This window comes from Micrasema longulum, unplaced genomic scaffold, assembly GCF_059751315.1.
Source record: "Micrasema longulum isolate JH-2025_06_02 unplaced genomic scaffold, ASM5975131v1 h1tg001630l, whole genome shotgun sequence".
NCBI lineage: Eukaryota > Metazoa > Arthropoda > Insecta > Trichoptera > Brachycentridae > Micrasema > Micrasema longulum.
In genome coordinates this window covers 152,768-167,139 of record NW_028278811.1, presented here as the reverse complement: position 1 = coordinate 167,139, position 14,372 = coordinate 152,768, and the positions used below count along the sequence as shown (strand labels likewise).

At 33.2% G+C, this 14,372-nt stretch overlaps 1 protein-coding gene across 1 annotated transcript in view; it reads right to left on the bottom strand.

Moving 5' to 3' along the window:
* LOC148274530 (inactive ubiquitin carboxyl-terminal hydrolase MINDY-4B) overlaps nucleotides 1-14,372 on the bottom strand; it is a 151,804-nt gene that overhangs the window by 57,714 nt on the left and 79,718 nt on the right. Inside the window, exon 2 of the mRNA XM_088236977.1 lies at nucleotides 432-529. Within this exon, the coding sequence (XP_088093103.1) occupies nucleotides 432-529 (98 nt within the window). The remainder of the gene's footprint in view (nucleotides 1-431; nucleotides 530-14,372) is intronic.

The following is a 14,372-nucleotide window of genomic DNA, read 5'->3' as shown; positions in this document are numbered from 1 at the left end:
TGTTCCACTGTAATGGTCACTCTATAAAACATATTGAGCTTATCCCCTCCTTCTATCCCCTCTACTTTTTTCATTAATTCTCAAACAAGAGAATATTTTCATAATTTCATCAGTGCATGTTTGTCATAATCAGTGCGGGTGCTTATTAAAATGCATGTCGTGTTAGTTTTATATTTTTGTGCAACAAGTGTATAGTGGGTTTTGCATGTTGGTTTGATTAATGTCCTGATGAAGAGACGGGGTACGTCTTAAAACCGGTAGACATAGAAAAGTCGGTAAATGGTTATATACAAATATTTAATAATATTTAGATTTCTGTTTATTTTTAACTTTGTTCCTAACCGTTTTTTTTTATATAACATAATAAATCTATTTTATATGTTTTTAACGGTTTCCGTAATATGTGATATTTATTTATAAGGTTAACTTACCAATGCTTGTTCTTCTGTAATAGGAACACCTCCCGATACAGGTACAGGTAACCTGGAGCCTACCAAACCACGGCTGTTTCTGGCATAGAGCACCTTTTCTGGAACAATAATTTATTGATTTTTATTTACTAACTTTCTGTACGTTTGTACTAATTGCCAGATAACAATTTCACTAAACCAACCAATTAAATAAAAGATAAAATTAATATTACAACCACTAACTTTGTGATATTCCGTGTTGAAATATGCATTTCTTTGTCAAAAGTGATTACCCGCTAAACTTCAATTTAAGAGGCTTTTCGGCAGGTAGGAAAGAAAGGGTATGGAAGGAAGTTATAAATTGAACTTAGTTATGCAGAAAGCAGCCAGCCATACAAAAATGCAACTGAGATAATAGCACCTTTGTGAAAAGAGTGAATAATCAAATCTACATAATAATTAGAATGTTTTTGATTTTGACAAATTTTAAACAATTAATCAATCAACAAATTACAACAGGGATGGAGAATAGCTTAAATAAAGGAATATGGAAGTCTAGGCATTTACAGGGCTTATGACCTGTCATTGGCTAGTTTAAGTGGCTACTTTTTACACTGTGTAACATTCACCATTTTGCCTATGTTTGAACACCCATATTTCTTCAATTCTTCTATTTGTTAATTTTAGTAAAGTTAAAGAACTGAAATCCTTATTGTAGTGAAGAGATTCATCTGACTGAATTATTTCACATACTAGGCATCGCCTGAAAACAATTTTTCAATTTTTAAACTTCTTCTTGGACCAGTTGGCTTTATTACAATATTTGAGTTTGTCCAAATGTTTATAGAAAAAAGACTGGATTTCATCACCTCGAGAGTCATTAATATTAACAAATTACAACAGGGATGGAGAATACTTTAAATAAGGGAATATGGAAGTCTAGGCATTTACAGGGCTTATGACCTTATAATTGGCTGGTTTAATACAAACATTTGGACAAACTCAAATATTGTAATTAATCAATTGGTGTTTTTAATTTTACAAACAATAATATTATAACGTATTTGGCGAGTTTTAATGATTTTTAAAGTACCGTTAAATTTTTCCAATGCTGTGGGTGTTGCGTGTGTCTGCAAATTGAGAAACGCCATTTTAGTGATCGACACTATTTTCAGAAGGAAGGAAGATCACAGTTTTTTGTATGAAAACGGCCTGGCTGGTTTTGGCAGAACATAGAATTGATTGATAACTCTTCAATCCGTGCCTCATGTCTGAGGATGGTGATTTCGCCTGACTCCAGGCATGGCTCGTCTGTAGACAGTCTCCCTCCATCTGGAACGGTCTTGCGCTCTTCTATAGGCATTCGTCAGTGATGATTCTGATGTGACTGTGCCGCTCCATCTTGTCGGTTGACGTCCACGCGACCTTGTCCCTTCGACACTTCCCAGGAGAATAGTTTTCTCCAAACTATCAGAATCTCCCCTGGAAATATGCCTTAAGAACTGCGGGATTTTTTTCTCGCACATGGATATCAGTCTTTCCCCTATGTCTAGTTTCTGGAGAATAGATGCATTCGTACGTCTGGCCGTCCATGGAGTCCGCAGCACTCGCCGCCAACACCACATCTCGAAAGCTTCGATTTTTTACTTTTCAGATTCCCTCAGTGTCCAACACTCCATACCGTACATGAACACTGAGAAAACCAAGGTTTTCACTATTTTTTTTGGTGATACTTTTAGTAACCCGATAACACCAATATCTTATTTTTTCAAAAATGTGGACTAGCTCTTTTCTGCATAACTACGTTCAATTGGTCGTTTAACCAACTCAGGCACGACGCCTGTCGTAAATATTTTATTTTATAATGATAAATAAGTATCAAATTACAAAATGGTTGGTTTCTACATACACAATTAATAATAACGTTTCTACCTCTCTTATAGAGTGACTGAAAATTCGTGTTCAAAGAGGGAGTTCGTTTTACATTATTTTTTTATACATATCTATTTAGTATCTATTCACATAAATATTAACATTATGTTAGCCAATAATGCATAAGAAATTCAATCTTGTTATTTTTTTGTAAAAAATAAATAATATTTTATGTTTTTTTTTTATGCCCTGAAGAAGGAACAGTAATCTTTTGCAACCGGTCGGCAAATAAAAAACATATTTAATGATTTTCAACAAAGTTAATATTTATGTGCCTAGATACTATACACATTTATATATATGTAAAAAAAATGTAAAACGAACTCCCTCTTAAATCACGAGTTTTCAGTCCCTTTATAAGAGAGGTAGAAACGTGGGATTGTGGAATAATCTACCCACTAATGTTAGAGACGCTCCTTCTTTATTTACATTTAAGTCAAGATTGAAATGTCACTATCTTAATATTTCAATTGTTACTTTATCCTTCTTATTTCCTTCCCTTCCCCTCTCCTCTCTTCATAGTGTAGTGTTATTTTTTATATATTTTTTTTTTTTTTTTTTTTTTTTAATTTGTGTATAAAGTTGTAAGATTCAATATGTCCGTGTATTTGTTATTTTCTCAAACTGAACGGTTTGAGTAGGTAGGAAGAAATTGCTTTAAGGCGATATGCCCGCCCTAGTATGTATAGCGCGGTTATAAGCCCACAGTAATTTGTTTCTTATTTTTGGAAGTAAGTACCCACAACGGACTTATCCAAATGCATTTTAGTGTGCAAAGGACAAATGACACATCTCCTACCTACAGTGGCGGCAAGCTATGATGGGATTTTTGACGTTTAGACTCAACTCTGCGCTCATGAAATATTGTAAATATTGACAACTACCGGTCGATTAACGAATGCGGTACTTCATTGTGGAGTCGCTTCAATAGTGACGTACCACCGCAAAACTTCAGTATCGATTTACAATATCGACATTGTGCTAGTTTTTTTTTTTAAATCGCGATACTAGATTTAAATTTAAACGTCCTACAAAACATGCACGGTTGTAATTAATAAATCAGTTGTGCCTTCACCATATTTTGATCATTTTACTTCTTCACTCGCGATTATTTATATGTGATAACATGTGATACATACTACAATTCAAAATTTTAAAAGAAAAAAACAATTTATTATATATATACGGCCTAAGCCAATTACAACAGTTACATGAAGAAACATAAATGCAAGAAACTGAACAAAAAGAACATAAAACTATTTAGCAAAGATTAACAAGGACAAAACAATAGTAGTGTACAATATATTAAAAAAAACGAAAGATCAAAAACTATTGATAAATAAATGATAAAAGAGAGATCAATTTATATATATTTATATATTTTGTTTATATATTTTGTTTGCACCACAACAGGCCAGGAGGCCCAATTACAGCGGTGAATTACATCACAGAACACCCAGGCTTGAGAAAAATCACATTTAATTTTTGTGTTCTCACCGGGAATCGAACCCGGAACCTTCCGTCTGTGAGTCAAGCGTCTTGACCACTACACCACGGAGGCCGCCGCTATTATTGTTTGTATGATTGTATACGTTTTGTTATTTGTGTTACTATGTTTATCGTCTGTCGAATGTAATCCTGTTGTAATAACTAAATAAAAATATATGAAAATTAAGTCCTACGAAAATTTTTACTTAAAAAATGTTTTCTTAGGCGCGGTAAAAATTAAAGCATTAAATTTTACGGCGAAATTTCTTAAAAATGCAAGAAAAAAAATTTCAATAAAAACAAAATATTTCGAACTTCCTCGTTACTATTTTTATCTTTAAAAAAATCTTTTGTATAAAGCTGTTTAGTCGTATATATGAAAACCTGGTTCTATTCACGCTATTTGACAAATTATTTGAAAGTAAAAAATCATTATCGTAATAAAGACTGCCACAGCACTATTTTCAACTGTCAAAAATACCTTCCAGGATTGATTCTACTATAGTGTATGATAATTGCATAACATCGCATAATTCCATTTCTCTATACTGCGCTATCTCGCACCATCTGGATACTAGCGGCAGTGGAATGCGGTGTAAGTTTGGCCGGCCAACAAGAACGAAACGGTTCAACTTACCCCGCGCTAGCGTCTTCCCCATAATGCATTCTGTAATCTAGCTCTTGCAAATTTCCCCCGGTTTCGCCCCAACCTCTCCTACAAACTACGGTTAACTATTGAACTAACGATTGTAACTACGCAAAATGAATTACGAAACTAACGTTGAAAGTTCGCGACGTTTTAAACAGACTAAACGTCTAGGAATAGCTACAAAAACCAGTATGTTATACCAATATCTACTTAAACTGCAGTCTAACTGTTTTTAAAGTTAACCCTCTTAGACCAGGGCCGCGATTATCACGGGAAGCTAAGGACGTCATACCTTCACCGTGACGGTATAATTGAAGATAAATTCTCTCGAGCGTTTACGAAGATACACTACCGAGACACCTCCTTTAAGTTGTGGGTAGGAACATCGATATGTAACAATGGCAAGCGTACGTCGTGGTACACATATTTACTCACTAGAGTGACATAGCTTCATTATGACGTCATATGTCATAAGACCTGTAAACGCCTAGACTTCTATGTATCCTGATCTAAGGTATTCTCCATCCCTGTTGGAATTTCTTAATCCTAATGACTCCCGAGGAGGTGAAATTCCGTTTTTTGTCCACAAACATTTGGACAAACTCAAATATTGTAATAAAACCAACTGGTCCAAAAAGTTTTAAAAATTTGAAAATTGTTATCAGGCGTTGCTTAGTATGTGAAATAAATCAGTCAGATGAATCGCTTCACAACAATAAAGGTTTCAGAAACATAAGCAAAATGGTGAATGTTACACAGTGTGTAAAGTGGCCACTGAAACCTGTCAATGACAGGTCATAAGCCCCGTATATGCGTAGACTTTCATATTCTCATCTTTACGGTTTTTTCCATCCCTGTTGTAATTTGTAAAAAATGTCTACTTTAATTTTTTTTTAAACTCGTTTCTTGAACAGACAAAATAAGGCCAGACAGTTTTCTTGCCTGCCGTGACTTTGACCAAACACGGGCATCAATATTTCGAAAACTGAAAAAATGCATTAATCCCGTTTTGTCCGTGTACCCTTCAGTTGAACGTTCTTATACAGAAAGCAGCCAGTCTACAATTTCTATTGAAAAACTGTATTAAATCACCTTCTGAAAATGCTGTCAATCACGGAAATGGCATTTCTCAATAATGTATACAGAAAACACCCACAGCGATAGAAAAATCTTAAGGTACTTAAAATCATTAAAACTAGTCATATAAATAATTTGATTCTTATTTGTAATATACAAAAAATTCATGTATTCATTGTTTATCATTTTTAAAGTCAAAAACAAAAACTGTAGTGAAGATTTGATTATTCACTCTTTTTACAAAGATGCTTTTATCTCAGTTTAACTTTTCTATGGCTGGCTGCTTTTTTTTGGCTCTAATTTTTTTTTTTTTTTTTTAAAGGAAAACGAAGTATTAGCGTTCTTATGATTTACCCAAATATTTAATTTTTACTGCCATTTTCAATGAGTTGTAAATAACTCACTATTAGAAAATGGAAATCAAGTTGAAGTAGAGTGGGATTCTAACCACGGACCATTGGTCCGTGAGTCCGAGACACTAACCACAGGACCACAACCAGATTCACCCGTTATACTCGCTTCTCTAAAGTTTCTTCATCTTCGTTTATATATCTATGGAACGTCAACAGATTTTCAAAATTTCGTTACATTGAAGATTAATCATAAACTATCGGTTAGATTTAGTTTGCCCGTTCTGTTAATATTGTTATCCGGAGTTAAGTCAATATTAGAGAAATGGACGTGGAACAATTGAAGCCATTATTCAGAACGATGCCGATTGTATTGTTCTATTGTGATTATTGTCAAAGTTTGATAAAAGGTTTAGCCGAGCGGTCATAATGTTCTGCTAGAGGTCTTACAATATGGCTAATAGGACACTGTTGGGTAAAAGATACTCGAGTGTTAATAAATAAACAAAATGAGAAAGAAATACCCGATAAAAACGTATCAATATCATTGCAAATTTTTTTTGGTTCTTGATTTTTTAATTTTATCTTGGGGCAACTGTGCATTTTTTTTAGCCAATGACAAAAATTTAAATAAATTGAAAGTAATTCAAAATAGAGCAATGAGCAGTGCTAAAGAAAGGTAAACATAATAAAATAGAAAAAATGCAAGAAGAACTTAATTGAATACCAATAAATAAGAGGCTGATATATAATATGCTTGTTTTTATATTTATTTTTTTTAACAATCGAATGCTTAAATAAATAAATAGGGTAGTGTTAAATAAAAATGTTGGCAAGTATATATTAGAAGAAACAAAATCAAATATAGCAGCCATTAAAAAAAAAATAGAATGGCAAAATTGCATAAATATATATGTAAAAGGCAATGTTCGTATGTCAGTCATGTGTTTGTTAATATATATGAAATTAAAGTGTAAATATTAGTTTATATCTTTATTCTTAAAAATGATAACTTAAAAAATAAATACAAATAAATTTTAAAAATTGAAAAAGTTTTTCGAATTCGCATCATCAGACAAAAAATACCCAAAACTAAAAAAACGCAATATTTTATAAGAATTAATGAGTTTTAATTGTTTTTAGGAGAAAACTGATAGCATACACTTCATTTGAGAGTAAGCGAAAGCAGTTTAAATTAAAACATACGTTTTTTTTTTTATCACAGTTTTTCTATCAAAACCTTAGGAGAATTTTTTACTAGTAAAGGGATCGCGTATTCAAAATATACACTTATGTACCAAAATTGATCTAAAAATGCTTTGCCAGAGGAATATGTAGGTTTGTAGATGTATCGTAAGAATATCAGAAAATGTCTCACTTTAAGTGCAGCTTATTGTCGTTTTGTAAGGAACGGTAGAATGAATATGCAATTTCGTGGAAGTTCCAGTCGAAGTTTCCAGAACTATCATGAAGCAAATGTCTAATTAAAGCAATTTCCAAAGGAACGACACTAAAGTCAGTTCTGTGTCCTGCGCCGGCGGAATCTAAATGGATTTGAAAGTCAAAATTGTGTGAAAACTTTCCATGTTCAGGGGCTTATGCTGCAAAGAAGTGACATTTTGCCACCCACTCGACAATACTCGACAATACTCGAGTGGTCGTCTCGATTGCTTTAACATAAAGCTATCCTTGAAAGCCGTTTGACAACTTAATTACAAAGACGAATGAAAAGTGGCAATAAAAACAAATACGTATTTAACATATTACAACAGAGATAAAGAACATTTAAGAGAAATTAATAAGAAGTGTAGCATTTACAGGGCGCATGACTTGTCAACGGCTGGTTTAAGTGGCTACTTTACACACTGTGTAACATTCACCATTCTGCCCATATTCGAACATCTCTATTCCTTTAATTCTTTCATCTGTTGATGTTTGTGAATTTGAAGAGCTGAAACCTTTTTTTATGCGGGTGAGATTCATCGAATTGAATTATTTCACCTACATACTAGACTAGGCAACGCCTGAAAATGCTTTTTTTTCTATTTCTATACTTCTTCATGGACCAGGTGGATTTATCAACAATATTTTGAGTTTTTCTTAATTTTTGTAAACACGGACTGGATTCAACTTCCTGGCGAGCTGCTAAAAAAAAAAAGATTTACAGGCGTTGCCTAGTATGTAGGTTAATAGTTCAATTATATGAATCTCACCCGCATAAATAAAGGTTTCAGCTCCACAAACATCAACAGATGAAAGAATTTAAGGAATATAGATGTTCGAATATGGACAGAATGGTAAATGTTACACAGTGTGTACAGTGGCCACTTAAACCAGCAATTGACAGGTCATAAGCTCTTTAGATGCCTAGACGTCTATATTACTGAAATGTTTTTATCTCTGTTGTAATATGTTAATAAAAACTGCTCCCCGGGGAGTTGAATCCAGTCCTTGTCTACAAAAATTTGGACAAACTTAAAATATTTTTGATAAATACGTATTTACTTGTGGCTCTGCCGCACATTTAAACTTTTGTGAATAAAATGTATTATAAAAAACAAGAAAAAATGTTTAACTGAGACACTGGAACACAGATCTACGTTTCGTACAAAATGTTTTATGTTCATTTAATGGATTTTAGAAGCGTATTATAAAATATGATATATTTTCAAAGACGTATTTTGACATTGTCGAGCGATTAAATAATTTTATCGCTTGACAATGAAAACAAGTGTAGTTATATTTGTTGGACATTTGTTGATACGCCAACATCATAATATGTATTAATGTTATAAATTTTCATTTAAAATGCAATAAAAATACTTGTCATTTAATCATACATTAACGTTTTACCCGAAGGAAGTTCGACGGCAGAAGTTACGATGTCGCATTTGATTCTCAGTGTTGAATGCTTTAGGGCACTCGAGGTAAAAGTCGACTGATTTTCAATTAACTATATTCATGTGGGTGTTTCAAAAATAGTGTCGCTCGTCAAATTACGGAAGTTGCATACGATTCTAAAGACGAATAAGTCCAGAATAAGGCTCCTGGCTGTAATTAAACTTTCCTGTTTTCAAGAAAGGTTATCAGATGTTTTCACCACCAGCTGGATTCAAACATTTAATCATATCACCAGCATTCTCCTTTCCGCACTCAGTGGTACATATGTGCATATGGCACTGCATTGGTAAAACAAATGCTGCATAGTTCGAGCATCTGTTACATTAAGGTGAGGTGATCAGTCTAATACTTCATGTGTCAGTCCAGAAATTATTTGATATTGAAGTTTTAAATCAATATTACACGTTTATTCCGCCAGAAATCGAACCCAGAACCTCAAGCATTGTAAACTAACGCGTCAACCACTACACAACAAGATGGACTTATGTTTACTCGATTTCCTTATTCTTTTACCTGAGAGCAGCCATCGATTCGAAAACACTCGTCCAAGATTCTGGTCCTATTTCACACACATAACTGTATTCTTAATCAATTCTGAACACACAGAAACATGTAACAGATTTTGTTTTAAGTAAAAACCCCCGCAATGCAATGGAAGGGAGTAAACTCACAAGGAGTTAAACCCGGGGCCCACGTACCCGAGGAAAGCATATTACCCATTACGTCTTCTTCTTCTTTTCCACATTCGCTTGTAAGTGGAGCATGTGGACATCACCAGGTATCTCCAGGAGACCCTATCGCCAGCCAGCATTTTTGCCTCTTCCCACGTTAATCCAGCGCCGCTTAATTCCGCCAAAGAAATTCTAAAGATCGTTATTGACGGCCTTCTAGGACGGCGTGAGCCCGCAGGTTTAAAGAAGAGGCAATTCGGGTTCAGGTTCTCCTGAGGCATGCGCAGCACGTGTCCATCCAGATCCACCGCCGCATCCTCAAGACGCTTGTTATAGGAGGCTGCTGCGTCCGTTCTCGGACTTCGAAGTTAATTATAAAATTTAACCACCTTATACCTAATATTCTTCTCAAGCACTTACTCTCAAAACTCAGAAGTTTGGTGTTTTGAGCGTTTGTAAGGTGCCAAGATTCGCACCCATATAGGAGTTCCGGCATTCCACAAGAGTTGAAAAATCGGCATTTCCTTTTGACCGAGTATAGACTTGAGTTCCAGACAACACGCATCATATTAAATGTTGCTCCAGCAATTTCTAGGCGGATTGCGAGCTCTTAGTGCATGCTTTCATCCTCAGTTATGTGAACTTCCAAGTAATTAAACCTGTCAACTTTTACCGTTTGGACATTTTAGGCGTTACTCATTACAATGTTTTGTAACTGAAAATCATCATGGGTTTTGAGACTCTTGATGATAATATAAACTCAATAATCTGTATCATAATACCTGATATTAGTTCAATAATGTTTTGAATACATCCAAATGTTTACAAACAGGCTGGATTTTCTCCCTAGGGAATTATTTTGAAGTAAATTTGTAGCAACAGAGAGAGAAAACATTTTGAGAAGCCGGCAAATCATAATAAATCATAATCCAGTCGGTTTGCAAACATTTGGACATACTAAAAACATTGTTCAATTAACTAACTGGTATAAAAAGAGGCATACAAGTTTGAAAATCGTTTTCAGGCGTTACCTAGTAGGTAGATTGGTTAAATCTCACCCACACGATAATGGTTTCAGCTCTTTTACTTCACAAAAATCAACAGGTGGAAGAGTCGAGGAAATCTGGATATTTAAACATAGCAGAATGGTGAATGTTCCACAGTGTCTAAAGTGGCCACTCAAACCAGCCAACGACAGGTCATAAGCTTTGTAAATACCTAGACTTCCATATTCCCTTCTCAAAATATTTTCCCTCTGTTGCAACAAATTTAGTCCTTATATTAGTATTAATTACGCCGTGTCAGAGAACTATTGAGATAACGCTATTACGTACATATATAGTCCATTAGAATATCTTAATATGCATAATTGCATAATATGTGCATTGTGCAACATTGATTGCTAACGACTGCAATTCCAAGATCTGCATACCCCTCAGGGGATGGCACTTAGAAGTTAGAATCTAATTTCATCATATGTGATGGGTAATGGCCTTCCCAGTTAGGGATTTGTCGTCATTGAATATCAGGGCCGCGATTGCAATGGAATGTTAATTGAGTTACCTGCATTAATTAGGGAAGATATAGCAAATACCGATAAAAACATACATAGCGGATTTAGAAAAATTTACTGTATTTTCAAAATCAATATGGATATTGTGGAGAAATTTTTTGACAAATAATTTGTAAAATAAAATTGTAAAAAAAAATATGTATTTGCAAAAACGCCACATGTTTGGCCTTGACAATTGTGATGCCAAGATTCGTGACTACTATTTCAATTTCAACGGTCACGAACAAAGTTCAAAATTGTATCGAATCGTGACGTATTAGGGGCGCAGCTAATGTAATGAACCGTTTTCTCGAGAATTTAACATTATAAATTAAAAAAAAAAAAACTACTCGAGAGTATTTCATAGACCTTCATTAATTTTAAAAAGTTATTAAAAAATGTTTTTTTTCTATTGTCCATAGGAGAAAATTTAATTTTCTGTGCGATTTAATTTTCTTTATATTTACATTAAAATTTGAAGAATCTTTGTTAGTAACCTGCAATTAAACATGTTTCAAAAACAATTTCATTTGAACGTAATTTTTATTTTTAATAAAATGAAATTCGAAGATTACAGAAAGGAATGAATTCTAAAAACAAATAAATTAAAAATATTTTGAATACATCCTAATATTCCACTTCCTCAAGAGGCAACCTTTTTGCGAATATCTGTTCTAGTTTAGTCTGTCTACAAATATTCGGACATATTTAAAATATTTTTGAATCATCTAACATCTAACTGGTATAAAAATTGAAAAGTATTTCAGGCTTTTCCCCCAGTATGCCAAATAATTCAGCAAAAAGAATCTCACTTACATCAAAAAGGATTTACTTATTTGATTTTAAAATAATACAAACATAATATAAGGAAGTCTTTAAATTAACTTTATTCTAATAATTATTGAACTACATACTCATCAATATTTATAGCTTATCATTTCAAATTTACACATCAAGAAAACACTGATGAGGTAACGAAAAAGATTGAATAAAAAAAATTCGTTCTGGAAAGAACCAGAAGGTCGGTATCCTTATTCTGTAACTATTTGTTTTCGTAAATTCATTCGTATTGTATGAGAAAAATTGAGAGCGAAATATGACTTTGATTACGTTAGAGTGAGATGGATATACGACGAACGAACGAACTTACGAAACGAAATTGTAACAGAATAGGCCTGCTGTTGATTTATGCAAAACAACGTAATCACTGAATACACCAACCACTGTAGCAATACATTATCCTACATTGGCTAGCCGTGATTTATTTTATAGGTAATCTACAAAAAATGTTCATTAATTTGTTCCTGCATATAAGTAGCTACATAATATAAAATAATGACTATTTTTTCTGTGGTTCTGTGAAAATCGACTCAAACAACAATGATTATTAACCACGCGATAAACGTAGCTTTATTCTACTCTATTTTAATACAATACTTGTTGTAAACAAAATGGAGTTTACCCTTGAAAATAGACTCACTTTATCTGAATTATGCAACTTATATATATATAACTAAATAACAAAGTAGAGTATTTTAACCTACTCTCCAAAATTAATCTTAGTGTCCCCTTTTGCTTGACAAGAAATTAGTATTTATTTCATCTGCCAGTCTGTAGCACTAACTATGCACAACACTCTTTTCTCTATCGTTCTTACTCTAATTATTATGCTTTTTTTTCATCTATTGATATATTTAACACGCCCCTTAATTCATTTAAAAATAAATTGAGACTGATTCTTTCTAGCTGCGATACGATCCCACATGCTGTTTAATGATGGTCACACTTACACACACCTGAACACCTACTCCCACTTACACACAAACACACCTACAAACTTATTTCATGCAAATACACATAAACACACCCTTTTGTTGTACCACAATTTAATATGTATGATTTATATTTAGAAACTTTGCTGGTCTGTCCTTAAACCGTATCTTTTTATGTTATTATAATCATTGTCGACTGTTTGTTGCTGTAAAAAAAAGCATATAAATAAAAGTTCATTAACAAATACCACAGTGACATTTAGCAGTAACTATCAACACTGAGTACTGGTTGATTTATTTTAAAATTAATAATGCCAAAAACGGCCGCTGCGAACGCCACATGTCATATGTGATAAATATGTCAACGGTATTTTATCAGAGAAAAATAGTACTTCGGAAATAATTTTCGAAATACTTCTTTCCAAATAGCAGTTCTTCAAATAACATTTGTCATCTGCAAGCTTGTTTTAGTACTATAAAAGCTGACTTGGGTTAGAGATGTAAAATATAGTGTACTTTTTTGTATAAAGTAATAATCTGAGATAATCGGTTAATTTCATCGTTCACTGAGAACGGGCTAGGCGCTGGATGCACTTCATAGATATTTTTTTGTAGGAATATATAAACGGTGGTGGTAATTTATAGTAAACTAGCGGACCTGACAGACTTTGTCTTGCCCGAACGTTGGCTTGCCTGCTTTTAGCTTTGAAAAATACGTTGCGTTGATAAGTAGGTACCTAGGTAATTGTATATGATTGAATTCCCATACTAAAAATTATTAGTATTCAAATATTGAATTGAATTAGGTACCTAGCTACTTGTTAGTGGTTGAATCCAAAAATATAAAATAATTCATTTTTTTAAATAATTATTTTAATTTTGAATGTCTTAACCCCAGTGCGGGTTTTTTCTCCTAAATTAAACTTGCAGATTACACAAATTATTTGAAGATTCTTGATTTTGAAAACAGTATTTCAAACACAATTTCTTTAGGGCTATTTTTCTTTGAGATGGTACTTTTGACATAAGACCATTTACTTTTATGCCTCATATTGCAGGACATATGGCGCTTGACGCGGCCGTTTTTAGCATTATTAATTTCTAGAACAATTCGGCCAGTTGACATTTCAATTGAATATTTAATATTGACTGAATTCATAGTGCTATTTTTTTTATTTTTTTTAATGAGTTATGTAATAAAGTAATGGATATTATATATTTATAATATAATATTTCACGAAGTAACGTCGTTTGAGTTGATTTCATGGATGAGAAGTTGTTGTATCACACAGAACCACAGAAAAATATCCATTTATAGTATATATTACTTACATTATATTATGTACCTTCTATGTAGGTACAAATATATGATTTTTTTTATAGCTGTGTGAGTTTTTCAATATCTTTTTTACGCAGTTTCTCCAGATATTTCTATTGTTTTGAAAAAACGATAACTCACAGCGGGAGCGTAACGTTTTTCCGTTCATACAACGAATATTGAGGTGTTGTATAAATATTGACTTTCGCTTTTAACCTTTGTAACCCATTAGCACATTTTAATGCCTCGTAT